The following is a 14,623-nucleotide window of genomic DNA, read 5'->3' as shown; positions in this document are numbered from 1 at the left end:
ATTCTACAATGTAGAAAATAATAAATATAAAAAAAAACCCTGGAATGAGTAGATGTGCAAACGTTTGACTGGTACGTGTGTGAGTGAGAAAAAACTGGGTGGTTCGAGCCCTGAATGCTGATTGGCTGACAGCAATGGTATACCACAAACATTTTATTTGTACTGCTCTAATTACATTGGTAACCAGTTTTTAATAGCAATAAGGCACCTCGTGGTATATGTTTGTGGTATATGGCCAATATACCACGGCTAATTGCTGTATCTAGGCACTCAGCTCTGCGTCTATCTCATGAATGGAAGTTGGGAAAAAATGTATTTACATTTCTAAGCCATATTGCCCAACCCTATGACCTACCCACACCCAGGAGCCAAGTGAATGGAGTAGAGGTCGACCGATTAATCGGAATGGCTGATTTCAAGTTTTCATAACAATCGTTAATCGGCATTTTTGGACACCGATTATGGCCGATTTACATTGCACTCCACGAGGAGACTGCGTTGAGGCTGACTACCTGTTATGCGAGTGCAGCAAGGAGCCAAGGTAAGGTGCTAGCTAGCATTAAACGTATCTTATAAAAAAACAATCAATCTTAACATAATCACTAGTTAACTACACATGGTTGATGATATTACTAGTTTATCTAGCTTGTCCTGCGTTGCATATAATCGATGAGGTGCCTGTTAATTTATCATTGAATCATAGCCTACTTCGCCAAACGGGTGATTTAACAAGCGCATTCGCGGAAAAAGCACTGTCGTTGCACAAATGTGTACCTCACCATAAACATCAACGCCTTTCTTAAAATCAATACATAAGTATATATTTTTAAACCTGCATATTTAGTTAATATTGCCTGCTAACATGAATTTCTTCTAACTAGGGAAATTGTGTCATTTCTCTTGCGTTCTGTGCATCAGAGTCAGGGTAAATGCAGCAGTTTGGGCCTCCTGGCTCGTTGCGAACTGTGAAGACTATTCCTTCCTAACAAAGACAGCCAACTTCGCCAAACGGGGGATGATTTAACCTCTACCGAGCACCTACCCCGGGTCCGGGAGCACCCCCCACCCCCCCACACTGATTAGCATCGCTAGCATAGCGTCACAATTAAATAGTAGCATCTAAATATCATTAAATCACAAGTCCAAGACACCTAATGAAAGATACAGATCCTGTGAATAAAGCCACCATTTCAGATTTTTATAATGTTTTACAGGGAAGACACTATGTAAATCTATTAGCTAAACACGTTAGCAAAAGACACCATTTTTTTACTCCAACAGTTTTTTCCTGCGTCAGTAGCTATCACTAATTCGACTAAATAAAAATATATATATAGCCACTAACCAAGAAACAACTTCATAAGATGACAGTCTGATAACATATTTATGGTATAGCATAGTTTTTTTTTGAAAAATGTGAATTTTTCAGGTATAAATCACAGTTCTACATTGCAGCTGCAATCTGAAATAGTGCCGACGCAGCCAGAACAATTACAGAGACCAACGTCATATAACTAATTACTTGTCTTAAAACATTTCAGAAAAAATACACAGCGTACAGATATTGAAAGCCCAACGTCTGGTGAATCCAAACAATATTTCAGATTTATTAAATGTTTTATAGCGAAAACAAAATGTAGCGCTAAATTAGCATAGCCACGCCAGCCAGAACCAGCTGGGCGCCCCCGACCAGTTCACATGCACGACAGATATATGAAATAACATCGTAAATTGGGTCTTACTATTGCTGATCTTTCATCAGAATGTTGATCAAGGTGTCCTTAGTCCCGATGAGTCGTTCAATCCATTCATAATGGCAACTTTCCCTCTTCATTTAGCATAGGTACTGGTCGACTGGCCAAAGTAAAAAAAAACTCACAGAACGGAACACGGCAAAACTCCCGAAAAAATTCAAATAATCTAATTAAACTATATTGAAAAAACATACATTAAGATGATATGGTCACATGTATCAAACAAACTTCGAGACGGAGATAGTTTTCATCCGTAACGGCAGCAAAACAGAAGACAATCACACCTACAAATCGCGCGATTCAGAGAACCGGAAGTTGTCGGTCACGCCAAAGAAATAGGTCTTATTTCACGTCAGTACAAGATAAAAAAAAAAAATTCTCCTCTGACGTCCTCTTGACACCCAGAGGAAGACGAATGAAGTGTGTTTCGGGTCATAGGTGGCGTGACCATATATAGGCAGAGCGTTGGAGCGAGCATACACATCTTGCATTCTTCTTCTTGGTCAGGGAAAGTGCTGTCAAATGACTTCTGTTTCACTTAGAGACAAAATTGAAACGGTTTTAGAAATTATAGATTGTTTTCTATCCAATGGTATTAATTATATGCATATAGTAAGAGCAATAATTGAATAAGAGGCAGTTTAATCTGTAGAGGAAATTATGCTAATGCGAAAACAGCACCCCCTGTATTCTCAAGAAGTTAACAAAAGCGCATTTGCGACAAAAACATAATCGTTGCACGACTGTACCTAACCATAAACATCAATGCCCTTCTTAAAATCAGTACAAAAGTATATATTTTTGAACCTGCATATTTAGTTAAAAGAAATTCATGTTAGCAGGCAATATTAAACTAGGGAAATTGTGTCACTTCTCTTACGTTCATTGCACGCAGAGTCAGGGTATATGCAACAGTTTGGGCTGCCTGGCTCGTTGCGAACTAATTTGCCAGAATTTTACGTAATTGTGACATAACATTGAAGGTTGTGCAATGTAACAGGAATATTTAGACTTATGGATGCCACCTGTTAGATGGCATTCATAAGAATAAACTTTTTATTTTCGAAATTATAGTTTCCGGATTTGACCATATTAATGAACTTACGGCTTGTATTTCTGTGTTATTATGTTATAATTAAGTCTATTATTTGATAGAGCAGTCTGACTGAGCGGTGGTAGTCAGCAGCAGGCTCGTAAGCATTCATTCAAACAGCACTTTTGTGCGTTTGCTAGCAGCTCTTCGCAATGCTTCAAGCATTGAGCTGTTTATGACTTAACTGGCAATACTAAAGTGCCTATAAGAACATCCAATAGTCAAAGGTATATGAAATACAAATGGTCTAGAGAGAAATAGTCCTATAATAACTACAACCTAAAACTTCTTAACTGGGAAAATTGAAGACTCATGTTAAAAGGAACCACCAGCTTTCACATGTTTTGAGCAAGGAACTTAAAAGTTAGCTTTTTTACATGGCACATATTGCACTTTTACTTTTTTCTCCAACACTTTGTTTTTGCATTATTTAAACCTAATTGAACATGTTTCAGTATTTATTTGAGGCTAAATTGATTTGATTGATGTATTTATTATATTAAGTTAAAATAAGTGTTCATTCACTATTGTTGTCATTATTATAAATAAATATATAATTAAAGAAATGGCCGATTTTTAATCGGTATCGGCTTTTTTGGTCCTCCAATAATCGGTATCGGCGTTGAAAAATCATAATCGTTCGACCTCTAGAACGGAGATACTCTTCTCCAGTGGGAAGACTTGCTCTTGTCCCTCAATGTCCTCTTTTATTTCTCTGGGTTACAATTTCTAAGGCATTCCAGCTGTCAAACCAGTTGAATACCTGATCTTTTGATTCCACTCTGGTATTCCACTGTAATGCTATAGGTCTATTTATAAACCTGGTGGTTTGAGCCCTGAATGCTGATTGGCTGACATATGTGGTATATTTAAGCAATAAGGCACAAGGGGGTAGGGTGTATGGCCAATATACCACAGCTAAGGGCTGTTCTTATGCAGGACGCAACGCAGATTCCCTGGATACAGCCCTTAGCCGTGGTATAGTGTATTGGCCATGTACCACAAACACCCAAGGTACCTTATTGCTATTATACTCTGGTTACCGATGTAATTAGAACAGCATTCCAATCACCCAGTTTATAACAGACCTTATACCACAGTTATGACCAGATTATTATTATTATTTTTTTACTGTTCTAATTATGTTTATAATAGCATTAGGACACCTCAGGGGTTTGTGGTATTTGGGCAATATACCACGGCTAACGACTATATCCAGGCACTCGCATTGTGTCGTGCGTAAGAACAGTCCTTAGCCATGGTACATTGGACATGTATACCACACCCCCTCGTGCTTTATTGCTTAATTATTACAGTGCTTCTCCATTTGTTAATTCTGTTTTGCAATGCCTCTGATTGCATTGCTGGTGGAGACTTATTACAACATGGAATAGTGCACTGTTTGTCTGAAGAGTTTTTGGAGTTCAGGAGTGTATTCATTACGCCGATTATGTTGCAAAACGTTTTGTCTGTTGCAAATAGTTTTGCAACAAAGTTTACTACAAACGGAAAATTGAAATGAAAACAAGAGTTTCTATTGGACAAATTCGGGTAGGTCCCTCCATTTCATTCCGTCTGCTCTGTTTGGTTCTTAAACGGTTTTCGTTGCGAGACATAATGAATACACCCCTGGTTTCTCAACTTGAATGGAAACATCTTTGTTCAGTCACATCAGTACTGTCTCTCATGCTGCTGTGCAGGACAGAATGAGTCTTTTATTACAGACATGAGAAACGGTGGGTAGTTTTCTAATAGCTTCTTCATTTTCATGGGAAGGTATCATTTAGGAACATTGAGAAGTGTGGCTGTGTATCTCTACCGTTAAGAGTCCTGATGACGTCCGTCTGTGATATTCAACAACAAATAAGTTACTGTACACAACGGAACACTGTTTTTCCCTTCCGACATCATTGCACGCACAATATAAGAGCACAATGTGTACTGGTATTTCTTAACCGTGCTGCTCGACGTCAGCTCGGCAACAACAACAATGGTGGCGTGGCCGTGGTGCTGTTTCCACCTACTGCAAATTCCATCTTTAAGTGTTACACAGCAAAGCACAACTGCTGTTTTTTTAGTTGTGTGTTCTTCTTCCCTTTGGTTAGTGTGATGTTCTGTTTAGGCTGTCGATGGGCTCCCCAGGCAATAACTGAATGATTCTAATCATCAAGGCCTGATGTTAGGGTTCTGAGACAGCTTTGGGTCTAATGGGCTGTCCCCTTGTTTACATATTCTGTGTGATGTCTGACTAGCATGCTGCTACAGCAGCCACACTTGGGACTAGCTGGAATAGTGGGATTAAACAGAGTGAATAAACATGTTGACCAATAGGGCTGGTAACTAAATGATAGGTTGGTATTTGTAAAACATGAATGATTCGACTTATTTTAGAAAAACCTTTGCATATTCACTGTCCAGTCCTTTTCACTGTAAGGATACCATCGGGGACTTGAGCTCACTTGGTCAGTAGAAACTGAAGTTGTTACCTAATTAGGCCTAATGATTTCTGATTTAACAATGAGTTAGGTTTTAGTGCTAGTCAGTCAATAGTCCAGAATAACTCTTAAAGAAACTGTGTGGCGTAGCATATTTATTTCCCTTACCAAGATGGTTGAAGGCTTGGGTATGCCCACCCAAAGGCTTTCCTAGAGTTACACGTCTGCAATTGCAGACATCCCTCTTGACGCAGTTAGCACAGTGGAGAACCTAATGATTCACCTCTCCTCGGACACCTACTGGACTCCAGTCTGAAGGAGGGAGCTTTAAGACTATGTTTGGAGGAAGGCTGACATATTTCTTGTCCCCTCCCCTCAGTCCTGCCCCAGTGGCTCTCTGATGTGCATGCAGCGAGCAGCTTTATAAATGTAACTGTGTCTCCAGGCAGGGCAGGCTGGAAACCTCTGGTGAACAGTGTGTCAGCGAGGCCCGTGGTTCACTGGAGCGTACAATGGCTGCTTTGTGCCCATTGTCCCTGGCCGCAGGGCTCCTTTGTGGCCATTGTCCCTGGCCGCAGGGCTCCTTTGTGGCCATTGTCCCTGGCCGCGGGGCTCCTTTGTGGCCATTGTCCCTGGCCGCGGGGCTCCTTTGTGGCCATTGTCCCTGGCTGCGGGGCTCCTTTGTGGCCATTGTCCCTGGCCGCGGGGCTCCTTTGTGGCCATTGTCCCTGGCCGCGGGGCTCCTTTGTGGCCATTGTCCCTGGCCGCGGGGCTCCTTTGTGCCCGTCGTCCCTGGCCGCGGGGCTGCTTTGTGCCCGTCGTCCCTGGCCGCGGGGCTGCTTTGTGCCCGTCGTCCCTGGCCGCGGGGCTCCTTTGTGCCCGTCGTCCCTGGCCGCGGGGCTCCTTTGTGCCCGTCGTCCCTGGCCGCGGGGCTCCTTTGTGGCCGTCGTCCCTGGCCGCGGGGCTCCTTTGTGGCCATTGTCCCTGGCCGCGGGGCTCCTTTGTGGCCATTGTCCCTGGCCGCGGGGCTCCTTTGTGGCCATTGTCCCTGGCCGCGGGGCTCCTTTGTGGCCTTTGTCCCTGGCTGCGGGGCTCCTTTGTGGCCATTGTCCCTGGCTGCGGGGCTCCTTTGTGAGCTATGCCAACTTCATGGGGCCTGCGTGAGCATCCGGCAGGCTGGGGCTAACACTGAGAACTGTGCAATGGCACCATCCATCCCTCTCCTCTCATCATGACCACACCCCCTGTATAGCATGCTGGACTAGAGATGGGCAGGGCAGGCATGTGTCCTCACTGCTAATGTCAATGTTTGTTCCCCTTGCAGGGTGTTTGTGTGTGGCTGTGTGGTTTATCCATGTCTACAGCAGTGTCACAACCGGTAATGTGCTTGTTAGGTTTTAGCGATACTGTTGCAGGCTTTGCTGCATGTGGTAACGTTTTATGATTAACTTCTGTCTTTGGTGTGGTGAGTTACCCTTGTTTGAGCACTTGGGAGTGTCTCCTCTGAGTAATAAGTTGCTTGTGTTCAGGAAAGAAACCTTCTAAAGGATGACGAACTCTCCCATCCACTGCAAGGGCTGTGTTCTCCCCTTCTATAAGCTTTGTTCATTCAGTCACCTTGAACACAATGAGCTCAAAGCCGCGGCCCAGTGGCGTGACTGACCCAACCCGCGGCCCAGTGGCGTGACTGACCCAACCCGCGGCCCAGTGGCATGACCGACCCAACCCGCGGCCCAGTGGCGTGACCGACCCAACCCGCGGCCCAGTGGCGTGACCGGCCCAGTGGCGTGACCGGCCCAGTGGCATGACCGGCCCAACCCGCGGCCCAGTGGCGTGACCGACCCAACCCGCGGCCCAGTGGCGTGACCGGCCCAACCCGTGGCCCAGTGGCGTGACCGACCCAACCCAGTGGCGTGACCGACCCAGCCTGCGGGTTTTGTTTTTGCTGTATCTCTCCACTCTGGTCCAGTGAGGGAGGACAGGGGTAGTCAGTGGGAGCGTTTTGTTTTAATAGGCTGACTGTGGATCAGTCATTAGCTGAGAGATGTCTCTCTACAGGACAGAGCTCCAGGCCGGGCGCTTCGTAGTCAGGCTGTTGAGTAGAGGCTGGGGGCGTGAGCCAGCCACTCCCTTGCTGTGCAGGTGGCTTCGAACAGGTTTCATGGCAACCCCCGTTTGGTTGTCCTTCCTTCCAGCTGTTTTAAAGTTGGCTCCGCCGTGTAGTGAACTGCCTAGTACCGCAGCAGGCTACAAACAGGAGTAGCACTGGCTAGCTCTCTGTCTGATTCTGAGCATGGCAATGTGCCTGGTTTTTAAAATGGGTGAAGCCAGAAAAATAATGGCGTGTTCTACTTAGTGCTTGTCTCTCTTTCTGGTGTTTTTTAGTCAGAGGCAATGAAATCAACACCAGGTCTGGGGAATGGAATATCAGGGAAGAGTACCAAACACCTAAAACAGATCCATGTTTTCTCTTTTCCACCAGTGGTGCCTCAGTGAAACTTCACTACAATAGCTCATTCTATTTGTATTGTTGACCATAATGAATACCATTTAGCAACAGTTTACAAATAATTGAATTATTAAACAGTTATCAAGATACTAAAGAGAACCCAGTGAAAAGTCTTGACCTAGTCTGTTGAATGAATGATTGATTAGGTTGATGACATTGCTTCCAGACTAATGACTGTGTGATGTGACCTCTGACCTCTCTCTGTCCTGTCAGAAAAAAGCCAATGGTGAGGAGCTGTTTGACCAGATCATGTACCATCTGGACATCGTAGAGAAGGACTACTTCGGACTACGCTTCATGGACTCTGCACAAGTACCAGTAAGAACAGACAACCAATTACAACCCACCCTTGTTCTGACTAGACATTTGGAAGGGGTTTGTTTTGGTTAGATTTATCCACTCTCAACTGGAATTGCTCTTCTCTGGAATAGTGATTTGAATAACATTGTTCAGTTTACGTACTTTTGGTTTTCTAATGTAGGGTTTTATGGGAAGTTCAAGTCTCGTTCTTTTCAGAAAGTTATTTTGAAGTGCCTCAGTCAGAGATCCAGCAGCTGGGTCATGCTGATATGGTGTGAAGGGCATGGAAGGAGGGAGAGGAGAGAGAGAGGGAGAGAGAGGAATGTGAAAGAGGGCTGTGGCAGAGACCTTCGGTTCCCTCATCAGCACGATGAGGGAACCGCACTCTCTCTCCTAAACCCCAGCCTCTACTTCTTACATTGTTCATGCCTCATAGAAGTATTTTTCATCTTTCGCAGCATTGGCTTGACATTACAAAAAGCATCAAAAAACAAGTCAAAAGTAAGTATCTCTTCTTTACCTAACAGTCACTGGAGATGCACAACCTATATTTTATTCTACTGTCTCCTTCTGTACCAATGGACACCTAGAGATGTAGAATGGATAAACTGATAACAGATGGAAAAACTGGTGCTTTCATGTAACAGCCAGAAATTGATTGATTTCATTACTGGCATTCCAACTTTCACACCTCGAGTTATTTTCCTTTTATCTCTTTCCTCCTTCCCCTATTTCTCTGTGCAGTCGGACCTCCATACTGCCTTCACATGAGGGTTAAGTTCTACTCCTCAGAACCCAACAACCTGCATGAGGAGTTGACCAGGTCAGCTTGTCGTCGTCGTCGTGTTATTAGTATTCAATCAACCAGTTGTTTTTAGAACATTTATGTTGATGAACATTGGATTGATTGGTCAGTTATCTGGACTTTTGACCTTCTTGTTCCTTCAGATATCTATTTGTATTACAACTAAAGCAAGACCTCCTCAGTGGCAAGTAAGTAACCCTCCACTCAACAGTTGTCCTCTTCCTATAGTAGATTAGATGTACAGTAAATTAGATCAGTGTATAGTTCATGTGGTCATGTGCTTCATTATATTTAACATATTTGATGTCTGCAGGCTAAGTACATCATTTCATTTTGGCTACATCTGTTTTGTTGCATCATGGTACAGATGCTAAGAGGTTTAGCTACAGTAGTGGATTACACACTTGATGTTGGGGAATGGAATTATTTGCATCCATAAGTAGTGTGAATATTAATATCTGTTTTCGATACATGGGATTAGTGTTCATGTTATGTCTGTGTGGTGATCCTATAACACAGGGTTGTGTGTGTGTGTGTGTGTCTGTGTGGTGATCCTATAACACAGGGTTGTGTGTGTGTGTCTGTGTGGTGATCCTATAACACAGGGTTGTGTGTGTGTGTGTGTGTGGTGATCCTATAACACAGGGTTGTGTGTGTGTGGTGATCCTATAACACAGGGTTGTGTGTGTGTGGTGATCCTATAACACAGGGTTGTGTGTGTGTGGTGATCCTATAACACAGGGTTGTGTGTGTGTGGTGATCCTATAACACAGGGTTGTGTGTGTGTGTGTGGTGATCCTATAACACAGGGTTGTGTGTGTGTGTGTGGTGATCCTATAACACAGGGTTGTGTGTGTGTGTGTGTGTGGTGATCCTATAACACAGGGTTGTGTGTGTGTGTGTGTGGTGATCCTATAACACAGGGTTGTGTGTGTGTGTGTGTGGTGATCCTATAACACAGGGTTGTGTGTGTGTGTGTGTGTGGTGATCCTATAACACAGGGTTGTGTGTGTGTGTGTGTGGTGATCCTATAACACAGGGTTGTGTGTGTGTGTGTGTGGTGATCCTATAACACAGGGTTGTGTGTGTGTGTGTGTGTGTGGTGATCCTATAACACAGGGTTGTGTGTGTGTGGTGATCCTATAACACAGGGTTGTGTGTGTGTGTGTGGTGATCCTATAACACAGGGTTGTGTGTGTGTGGTGATCCTATAACACAGGGTTGTGTGTGTGTGTGTGGTGATCCTATAACACAGGGTTGTGTGTGTGTGTGTGTGGTGATCCTATAACACAGGGTTGTGAGTGTGGTGATCCTATAACACAGGGTTGTGTGTGTGTGTGTGTGGTGATCCTATAACACAGGGGTGTGAGTGTGGTGATCCTATAACACAGGGTTGTGTGTGTGTGTGTGTGGTGATCCTATAACACAGGGGTGTGTGTGTGTGTGTGTGTGTGTGGTGATCCTATAACACAGGGTTGTGTGTGTGTGTGTGTGTGTGGTGATCCTATAACACAGGGTTGTGTGTGTGTGGTGATCCTATAACACAGGGTTGTGTGTGATCTCTGGAGAGAGATACAGGCTGTTAGATCCACTGTATTACCTCTGCAGTTCCCTGGTCTAACAGACAGTCTCCTTGCCTAGAGCGTACTGTACCTCCATGTTGAAAGCAACAGCATCCAGACAGCTGTAATCTATTGTCCACTCTCCTCCTCGTATCACAGGTTAGAATGCCCTTTGGACACAGCAGTGGAACTGGCAGCCTTCTCGTTACAAGGTAAGAACTAGCTAGGATGGTCTAATGTCTTGCTGTGGTTGTCACTCTTCTTGAATGAGATCCACGGAGTTGCACTTTTCTGAGGGGGTGGAATCTAATCTGTCAGAAGGGAGAGCCCACAGCACCCCAGTAGTATTCAGAGCCTGTTAACATGGTGGAGTATTCAAGGAAAATGGAAGATAGCCCTGTACCCACATTCCAGAACTGTCTTTCCAAAGGGTGGGAGAAATGCTGAGGCTGCAGTCCTTGCTGAGTGTTTCAACTGAAAATGAGCACTCCAGGGTTGTTCTGAAAGGAAGCGAGCGCCCCTCCCTCTCTCTCTCTCTCTCCCTCCCGCTCTTCCAGCTCCTCTGTGGGGTAAATGCCAGCTCGTTAGTGCCCAGCTCTCTACAAATGCCTCCTAATCCAGCCCTCACCCTCGTTCCTTCGATCTCTCTCACTCACACACTCCCTCTGTCTCTCGATCTCACTCCCTCCCCTTCTCATAGAAATCCTCCACAGCGCAACATAGCCAATTTTCACATACAGCAAAACCACTATTTTTCTCAATTATTGTTAGCCAGAACTCAGAATGGCCCTTCCTAAACAAAACAGTCACACTTAAAAGGTCACACTCACGGTCATATACACTTTTTTGTAGGTAGAATAGAGTAGTGTAGAATAGTGTTTCAGCTCTTATTCTTCAGACTGTATTCTGTTCTGCTAGCCAAATGGCCAGTGAGTCAAACGATGTCTCAGGTTGGAATGTAACAACAACTGAATGTCCAGTCCGTAGCTAGATTCCCCTCTGTTTGGCAGCCAGGCTGGGTGTCTGTCTATAGTCCTGGAGCACATCACTGATAACGGAGTCTCTCCTCACTTCCCCCACCCAGATAACATGGTGACACCCTATTTATCCCCCAGCCTGCAGTCACACTGCCGCCCTATTTATCCCCCAGCCTGCAGAGTCACACTGCCGCCCTATTTATCCCCCAGCCTGCAGAGTCACACTGCCGCCCTATTTATCCCCCAGCCTGCAGAGTCACACTGCCGCCCTATTTATCCCCCAGCCTGCAGAGTCACACTGCCGCCCTATTTATCCCCCAGCCTGCAGAGTCACACTGCCGCCCTATTTATCCCCCAGCCTGCAGAGTCACACTGCCGCCCTATTTATCCCCCAGCCTGCAGAGTCACACTGCCGCCCTATTTATCCCCCAGCCTGCAGAGTCACACTGCCGCCCTATTTATCCCCCAGCCTGCAGAGTCACACTGCCGCCCTATTTATCCCCCAGCCTGCAGAGTCACACTGCCGCCCTATTTATCCCCCAGCCTGCAGAGTCACACTGCCGCCCTATTTATCCCCCAGCCTGCAGAGTCACACTGCCGCCCTATTTATCCCCCAGCCTGCAGAGTCACACTGCCGCCCTATTTATCCCCCAGCCTGCAGAGTCACACTGCCGCCCTATTTATCCCCCAGCCTGCAGAGTCACACTGCCGCCCTATTTATCCCCCGGCCTGCAGAGTCACACTGCCGCCCTATTTATCCCCCAGCCTGCAGAGTCACGGTGACACCCTATTTATCCCCCAGCCTGCAGAGTCACACTGCCGCCCTATTTATCCCCCAGCCTGCAGAGTCACACTGCCGCCCTATTTATCCCCCAGCCTGCAGAGTCACGGTGACACCCTATTTATCCCCCAGCCTGCAGAGTCACACTGCCGCCCTATTTATCCCCCAGCCTGCAGAGTCACACTGCCGCCCTATTTATCCCCCAGCCTGCAGAGTCACACTGCCGCCCTATTTATCCCCCAGCCTGCAGAGTCACACTGCCGCCCTATTTATCCCCCAGCCTGCAGAGTCACACTGCCGCCCTATTTATCCCCCAGCCTGCAGAGTCACACTGCCGCCCTATTTATCCCCCGGCCTGCAGAGTCACACTGCCGCCCTATTTATCCCCCAGCCTGCAGAGTCACGGTGACACCCTATTTATCCCCCAGCCTGCAGAGTCACACTGCCGCCCTATTTATCCCCCAGCCTGCAGAGTCACACTGCCGCCCTATTTATCCCCCGGCCTGCAGAGTCACGGTGACACCCTATTTATCCCCCAGCCTGCAGAGTCACACTGCCGCCCTATTTATCCCCCAGCCTGCAGAGTCACACTGCCGCCCTATTTATCCCCCAGCCTGCAGAGTCACACTGCCGCCCTATTTATCCCCCGGCCTGCAGAGTCACGGTGACACCCTATTTATCCCCCAGCCTGCAGAGTCAGACGTTATCTGCATGCTGCTATTTAGGGAAGGAGGAGAGTGAGGCGTCATTGGAGGTCTGTTGCTCGGCTTGAATGTGATGTATTTGAATGTTCGTGTCCCAGTGGGTTTTAGGAATTTAAGGTGGTAAGGTGGGAGCAACCATTTAAAGGAATTTATTCAAAATGTACAAATTTCATGAATAGCTAGCAGGTAATCTATAGATCCTTAGTCAGGGACCATAATCATGGGGATAGAACAATACATGCCCACAGGTTAGCTTCACTTTTATTGCAAAACAAGCCCAGACCCCAGATAGCAAATTGCCTTAACATTGATATATAATGGCGCCGGACGGGATGCCTGCCGTTCCTAACCAACTGTGCTATTGTTCGTTTTTTTGCATTGTTTGTAACCTATTTTATGTACATAAAGTTGCTGCTACCATCTCTTATGAGTGAAATGAGCTTCTGGCCATCAGAACAGCGATTACTCACCTCAAACTGGACAATGATTTTTTTCTTTAATGAGTCTGACGCGAAGGATATACTGCTTTCCGTAGAACGTGTCCAAATCCCTGTCATTCGCATGAAGAAAAAGGCGGAGTTAGCAAGGGAGAAGGTCGGGATGCCTTGTTAGAATTCGTAGGCGAGCTGGCTGGTTTTTCTGTGTAAATCGCCAGGACAGAGTAGCTACGACGAGGGGCAAGGGGGTGTGTGTCTATTTGTCAATAATAACTGATGGTGCGCGATGTCTAATGTTAAAGAAGTCACGAGGTATTGCTCGCCTGAGGTAGAGTACCTCACGATAAGCTGTAGACCACACGATCTACCAAGAGTTCTCATCTATATTATTCGTATCTGTCTATATACCACCACAAACTGATGCTGGCACTAAGACCGCACTCAACGAGCTGTATAAGGCCATAAGCAAACAAGAAAATGCTCATCTAGAAGCAGCGCTCCTAATGGCCGGGGACTTTAATGCAGGCAAACTTAAATCTGTTTAACCTAATTTCTACCAGCATGTCACGTGCAACCAGAGGAACAAAAATTCTAGGCCACCTTTACTCCACACAGAGACGCATACAAAGCTCTCGCCCGCCCTCCATTTGGCAAATCTGGCCATAACTCTATCCTCCTGATTCCTGCCTACAAGCAAAAACTAAAGCAGGAAGTACCAGTGATTTGCTCAATACAGAATTGGTCCGATGACACGGATGCTACGCTACAGGACTGTTTTGCTAGCACAGACTGGAATATGTTCCGTGATTCATCCAAGTGCGTTGAGTATACCACCTCAGTCGCCGGCTTAATCAACAAGTGCATTGAGGATGTCGTCCACACAATGACCGTACGTACATATCCCAACCAGAAGCCATGGATTACAGGCAACATCTGCATCGAGCTAAAAGATAGAGCTGCCACTTTCAAGGAGCAGGACACTAATACGGACGCTTATAAGAAATCCCGCTATGCCCTCACATGAACCATCAAACAGGAAAAGCATCAATAAAGGACTAAGATTGAATCCAACTACACCGGCGTTCATCGGATGTGGCAGGGCTTGCAAACTGTTATGGACTACAAAGGGAAATGCAGCCGCGAGCTTCCCAGTGACACGAGCCTTCCAGACGAGTTTAATATATTTTTATGCTCGTTTTGAGGCAAATAACACTGAAGCATGCATGAGAGCACCATCTGTTCCGGACGGCTGTGTGATCACGCTCC

At 45.9% G+C, this 14,623-nt stretch overlaps 1 protein-coding gene across 5 annotated transcripts in view; it reads left to right on the top strand.

Moving 5' to 3' along the window:
• Positions 1-14,623, top strand: part of LOC129816639 (band 4.1-like protein 5) — a 50,901-nt gene that overhangs the window by 6,220 nt on the left and 30,058 nt on the right. For all 5 annotated transcript variants that reach the window (XM_055871372.1, XM_055871373.1, XM_055871371.1 and 2 more), the window contains exons 3-7: positions 8,005-8,109; positions 8,550-8,592; positions 8,836-8,914; positions 9,040-9,084; positions 10,618-10,670. In XM_055871372.1, coding sequence (XP_055727347.1) covers positions 8,005-8,109; positions 8,550-8,592; positions 8,836-8,914; positions 9,040-9,084; positions 10,618-10,670 — 325 coding nt within the window. The remainder of the gene's footprint in view (positions 1-8,004; positions 8,110-8,549; positions 8,593-8,835; positions 8,915-9,039; positions 9,085-10,617; positions 10,671-14,623) is intronic.

This window comes from Salvelinus fontinalis, chromosome 19, assembly GCF_029448725.1.
Source record: "Salvelinus fontinalis isolate EN_2023a chromosome 19, ASM2944872v1, whole genome shotgun sequence".
Lineage (NCBI taxonomy): Eukaryota > Metazoa > Chordata > Actinopteri > Salmoniformes > Salmonidae > Salvelinus > Salvelinus fontinalis.
Note: the sequence above shows the minus strand (reverse complement) of the source record. Positions and strands in the feature narration are given on the sequence as shown.